This window comes from Ranitomeya variabilis, chromosome 2 (assembly GCF_051348905.1).
Source record: "Ranitomeya variabilis isolate aRanVar5 chromosome 2, aRanVar5.hap1, whole genome shotgun sequence".
NCBI classification, from domain to species: Eukaryota; Metazoa; Chordata; class Amphibia; order Anura; family Dendrobatidae; genus Ranitomeya; species Ranitomeya variabilis.
The window spans coordinates 576624068-576630576 of record NC_135233.1 but is presented as its reverse complement, the minus strand read 5'-3'; the positions used below and the strand labels follow the sequence as shown (position 1 = coordinate 576630576).

The 6509-nt window shown below is 41.2% G+C and overlaps 1 protein-coding gene across 1 annotated transcript in view; it reads left to right on the top strand.

Moving 5' to 3' along the window:
- The window catches only part of GNAO1 (G protein subunit alpha o1), a 242657-nt gene extending 236363 nt beyond the window's left edge, over positions 1-6294 (top strand). Inside the window, exon 8 of the mRNA XM_077288298.1 lies at positions 4321-6294. Within this exon, the coding sequence (XP_077144413.1) occupies positions 4321-4508 (188 nt within the window). The 3' untranslated portion in view covers positions 4509-6294. The remainder of the gene's footprint in view (positions 1-4320) is intronic.
- The last annotated feature ends 215 nt before the right edge of the window (positions 6295-6509 follow it).

The following is a 6509-nucleotide window of genomic DNA, read 5'->3' as shown; positions in this document are numbered from 1 at the left end:
GAGTGAGCCATCACCCTCTTATATGAGCGGTACTTGGCACAATATACTGGAATCACTATGTACAGACAAAGGCGGCATCTTAATCATTTACCAATCTACCCAGTTCATTGTTATATAATTTTTTTTCTCCAATGCAATAAATATATCTATCATGAGATACTGTGAAGACGTCATGAGTAGAGATGAGCAAGGTTCGGTTTGGATCGGTGAAAGTCCCGATGTTCACCAAACCTACCCGAACCCCACTGACTTCAATGGGAGGCAAAACCAAAGGAATCGACAACACCTTCATGGGGGCCAAAAAGCTGCCAAAACAGTTAAAATTAGGGACTGACACCAGGAAAAATGGCATTAATTGCGCCATAGATAAATAATAAAAAAAAAATTGATATGGGGTTCCCCTGTATTTTGGATAACCATCCAGGCAAAACTGACAGCGGTGGGCTGCAACTCTGTCAGATTCAGCAAGGCTGGTTATCAAGAATATAAGGATCCCATATTTTTTAATTATTTAAATTAATAATTAAAAACAAAGGCCTCCTCCCCCATTTTTGACAATCAGCCAAGCTAAAGCTGACAGCTGGTATTCTCAGGCTGGTAAGGGGCCATGGATATTCACCCATTCAGCCTAAAAATAGCAACCGCCCCAGAACATGCGCCAATTCTGGCGCTTTGCTCGGTTCTTCCCACTTGCCGTGTGGCGGTGGAAAATGGGGTTCATATTTGTGGGGTTGATGTCACCTTTGTATTGTTTGGTGACATCAAGCCCACTGCCAAGTAATGGAGAGACATCTAAAAGACGCCTATCCATTACTAAACCTATAGTTATATTGTAAATAAACACACAACCAAATTAAAGTAATTGAAAGAATGACACAGATTCCTATAATGAATCTAAATTCAACCATTCTCGCGTCATCACCCGTTCCACTGAAGCCAGTATCCTATAATAAAGCAAAAATAAAAAACAACAATATCCATCACCTGTCCTGCACCGTAATCCATGTCTGAGAATAAACCGTTTTCAACCTGGATGGTACCAGGATGCGACCGTCCAGACTGAGAGCCACTGAGGAATGAGCTGCTGTGAGCGCAGCGTCAGTGACTAGCGGTGACGTCATCGAGATTTTCGTCTTGTCACTGAAGCTGCGTTCCCAGCCAGGCTCCTGAATTGCGGTCTCATAGTGCAGCACTGATTTCACCGAGGTGACCACAGTTCAGGGGCCCAGGTGGGAATGCAGCCTCAGTGACCTGCGGTAACCTCGATGATGTCACCGCTTGTCACTGAGGCTGCGTTCGCTGTAGCTCATTCCTCCGTGGTTCTCGGCATGGACGGTCGCATCTTGGCACTGTCCAGGTTGAAAACTGTTTTTCTCCAGTCATGCATTACGGCGTGGGACAGACAAGTGAGAGATATAGTTGTTTTTTTATTTTACTACAGGAGACTGGCTTCAGTGGAACAGGTGATGAAGTGAGTATGGTTTAATTTAGATTCATTATAGGAGTTTGTGTCATTCTTTCAATTAAAGGATTTTATTTTGACTGTGTTGATTTACCGTATAACTAAAGGATTAGTAATGGATAGGTGCCTTATAGACGCCTCTCCGCTACTAATCCGTGGGCTGGATGTCACCAGACAACACAAAGGTGACATCAACCCCACAAAAATAAACCCCAGTTGCCACAGTGCAATTGGGGAGAGCCGGACAAAGCGCCAGAATTGGCGCATCTAGCTGGCAGAACCATAAAGTTACATTTGGAGAGAGGTCAGCAAGGCCTATAATGAAAGAAAAACCATTCTTACTGTAAAGCACGGAGGTGGATCGCTGATGTTTTGGGGATGTGTGAGCTACAAAGGCACAGTAAACTTGGTCAAAGTTGAAAGGAAAGTATGTTATCAGTAAATACTGGTGGTAAATTTGCACTCATCAGCCCGAAAGCTGCGCTTAGGACGTACTTGGATGTTCCAACATGACAACAATTCAATACACAAGGCCAAATCGACCTGTCATTGGCCACAGCAGAACAAAGTGAAGGTTCTGGAGTGGCCATCTCAGTCTCTTGACCTCAATATCATTGGGCCACTGGTGAGATATCAAGCACGCAGTTCATGCTAGACAACCCAGGAATTTACCGGAACTGGAGGCTTTTTGCCAAGAAGAGTGGGCAGCTTTACCATCTGAGAAAATAAAGAACCTCATTCACAACTTTGAACTTTTGATCGGGGTCATTTGGATGTTTTTTGGTTGTCATTATGATTTAAAAAGAGAAACCTCAGTAGTTTCACTATAAATTAATTCGCCGAACCACTAACCATGAGTGGAGAAAAAGTTTTGGTATTATCATATTCTCTGAAAAAAGGTCAAGAAAGCAAAAATTCTGCTGGGGTAATTAAACTTTGGAGCACAACTGTATATCTGGCCTGTAGGGTCGGGTGGCAAGACAGATACTTTTCTTACAAAGGAAAACATCCAATCCTGGCTATATTTTGCCAAATCCTACATCAGGTCTGCCAGAGACATGTGAGAAAACGTGTTATGGTATGTTGAGAAGAAGGATGAACTATTTGGCCATAATTCCAAAAGTTATATTTGGTGCAAAGCCAACACTGTGCATAACCAGAACAACACCGTACCCACAGTGAAGCATGGTGGAAGCAGCGTTATGTTTTGGAGCTATTTTTGGCAGCTGCTCATAATTAAATTTTGCAACAAAATCCTTCAGGCCTCTGTTAAAAAGCTGAAGATGAATTTCACATTTGACCATGGCAGTAACTTTAACCATACCTCTAAATAAACAAAAGAATGGCTTCGACATCAGAAGAGCAGAGTTTTGGAATGGACCAGTCAGAAGCCAGACCTGAATCCAATTGAAAATCTATGGATTACCTAAAGAGGGCGCTGTACACAGGAAATGCCCCCTTGAATCTGCACACGACTCCACTCCCATAGGGGTGGAACTGCATATTCATTACTTTAACCCCTTCATGACCCCAGCTTTTTTCGGTTTTGCGTTTTCGTTTTTTGCTCCCCTCCTTCCCAGAGCCATAACTTTTTAATTTTTCTGTCAATATGGCCATGTGAGGGCTTATTTTATGTGGGACAAGTTGTACTTTTGAACGACACCATTGGTTTTACCATATTGTGTACTGGAAAACGGGAAATAAATTCCGTGCGGTGAAATTGCAAAAAAAAAAAAGTGCAATCCCACAGTTTTTTGTTATGCTTTTTTGCTAGGTTCACTAAATGCTAAAACTGACCTGCCCTTTTGATTCTCCAGGCCATTATGAGTTCATAGATAAAAAAATAACCTAGACATGTTTGGTGTCTAAGTGGTAAAACAAAACAAAAAACCAAACTTTGCTTAAAAAAATTTACGCAGTTTTCCGATACCCGTAGCGTCTCCATTTTTTGTGATCTGGGGTCAGGTGAGGGCTTATTTTTTGTGTGCCGAGCTGATGTTTGTAATGATACCATATTGGTGCAGATACGTTCTTTTGATCGCCAGTTACTGCATTTTAATGCAATGTCGCGGCGACCAAAAAAAAACTAAACTTAATTCTGGCGTTTTAAATTTTTTTATCTCGCTACGCCGTTTAGCGATCAGGTTACTCCTTTTTTCTCACCGCCGGAGCCCGCATCAAAGCGGTGGTTCTGACCTCGGACATGCTATCCCGTGACATGTTTCCGGTGACGGACCCAGAAGCACTGCAGCCCGCGTCCGAGGGTCCGTCACAGAATGACGGCACATCACTAACGCATGCTGATTATGACATGCGTCAGCGATGTGCTACATAGTGGCAGTCAATGGGTGTGCTGAAGCATCCGTTACATAGCGTTAGTGCCGCTGTGTAACCGATGCCGTCAGCGCGCTGCCATTGACGCAATGTGAACTCGGCCTTATACGCGAGTATATACGGTAGTTTATAGAGTAACCGTCTTTTTTTTTTTTTTTTTTTTTCCATATATCAATAGTACACATGAAAATAAAAAATGATATGTTATCGGAGGAATAACACCCCTCTCTAAGGGGTGTGCATATTTTTTAGACCATGTTAGTTCTCCATCCGAAAAAAATAAATTGTTTGTTTTTTCAATGGATTTGTACAGATTTTGGCCAACGGTAAAAGGAGGAAAAAGTTCTGAAATTATTCTTTTTGGTGTGAATTTTGTTTTCTAAATACAGATTTTTGCAATTCGGGTGTATACGTCTAACAGGAACCGAGCCTAGTGGAAATGACTATGATATATGGTACATTAGTATCTGGGTATTGGATACAGCTGCAATATCTGATCTTCTCCTCTTTTCTCTCTCGCTCAGGTCCCAACACATATGACGACGCAGCCGCTTACATCCAAGCACAATTTGAGAGCAAGAACCGCTCGCCTAACAAGGAGATCTACTGCCACATGACCTGCGCCACAGATACGAATAACATCCAGGTGGTATTTGACGCCGTCACCGATATCATCATTGCCAACAACCTCAGAGGCTGCGGCTTGTACTGATTCCTCTGTAAAAGCAAATTATCTGCTGGTGAAACGAAAATAAATGCAAGTTGGTTAAATGAGAAGGCAACATGACAAATATATATATATATAAATATATATATAAAACCAAGCTTTTTAGTTTGTCTCAAAGAGCTGTCAACAGAACGGATCTCCTGACAGCTCTGCACACCCGACCCCTAAAAAAAGGAGTCTTTCAATTTGTAAGACTCAAATAAAAAATAATAATAATAATAAACCCTTCGGTTTTGGGAGAGTCTTGAGTTGCAATTTCAGTCTCTCTCCAGAACTGCAGAGGTTTGAAGGCGATCATTGATAAAGGGAACTTCATCCATTTTCATCCTTTTTTTAAGGATTTCTGTGTTTCTGTACGGACGCACTCCACAATTAAAATATCACTGGTATATCCTTTCTGTTCAGCTCTTGGATAACAAAACCGCAAAAATAAAAAAATAAAAAATCAAGATTTTCAAAACCAGGTAGAAGTGTTTGTGACACTTGCAGGACAGTGCGCTCAGCTTTTTATTTTTTTTTATTTTTTGTGTGGGTGCTGTAACTGTATGAGGGTCTGTGAGGGATCAGGGATTGCCCCCTCTAGTCTGTACAAAGCAAAGTTAGCGGGCCCCCTATTTGTCTTGAAAAAGGTTTCAGTGCCAACCCAAACTGCGGAGTAGAGGGGGGGGAATAGTCTGCAATTTTCAAGAGAGGGGACCATACCTTTACCCCCACTACTGTCCTCTCCTTTCTCCGCACTGCTCTACAGACCCTCAAAATTGACGTTCTGCTGGTAGCATGACCTTTGGCCTTTGTAAAAAAGAAAAAAAAATTACAAAAACATAAAAAAAAAAACAAACAGGAAAAAAAACAAAAAAACCTCAGCCTTCCTTAAAGTTGATGTGTAATGTTATCACTGAATTAGTGGCTGTATAGGATGCTGTAAATCTGGATTAGCCAAGTCTGTACATTTTAGAAGAATCTAAACTCCCCCCCCCACGTGCTTGTAGCTTAATGCCACCTCCCTTCTCTTATTAGTCATATTTTTTTTCTTGCACCAATTGTAAAGAGGCATCTTTTTAACCGTCTAAGACCCCTTCGTTGCCAGAGAGGTCTGCTCAGCCTCCAGCAACCAATGGGATCATGGAATCCATAGTTTAGGTGAAATTGGGTTAATTTTAGGACTTTCAAGCCCTATGTAGAAAAAATAATAATAAAAAATGATATATATAAATACCCGAAATATGAAGAACTTTCCGGGGTAATAGAAATGTACAGATTCGATGTCTGTGAAAGTTTCTTTGCTCTGGACTGTGTACCATGAACTCTCTGGGTTTGTATAGAAAAAGCACAGCTCTCAGTAAACCTCCCGCCGCTAGGGGTTTTTTGCTCTCAATTCCATGTATGACAAATAGGCTTCTTTACTTTCCTCTTTATGTTCCCAAGTGAATGCGTAGTGCTGCTTCTCTTGCTCCTTCTCCCTCTCATTCCTCCCACCCCCCATTTTTAGTGAATGGTGTTTTCCTCTCATGTGGGATGTTTGTGCTGCGGAAAAAAAAAAGGAAAAAAAAAAATGGAAAAAACAAAAAAAAACACAAAAAAAACAAATTTAATCGAATGTAGTGTTTACATTAAATCCACAGTTTTCATGACCAAACCTTTTGTCATTTCTACTTTGATTAGAAGTCAGACTTCTTCACCATTTCACTTGCAAAACTGAAGAGTGGTCACAAATGTTAAAAGAAAAAAAAAAAAAAAACTTAAATGATTCAATAAATGAGCGAGAAATGAAGCTGGAGTGTGTTCTTTGTATTGACGAGCGCTCAGTTTGGTGCTGCCAGCCACTCTCGTTAACTAATGGAAACTCGTATGTAGCTAAATAAAGAGAATGTTTGTCTGTACAGATCTGTCTCCACAATTCTGCTCTTTTACCAAACTTGCGCCATTCAGGGGAGTCCACGCAAACGCTCCAAAACATTTACCACACTGGTCCATGGCTGGCAGATC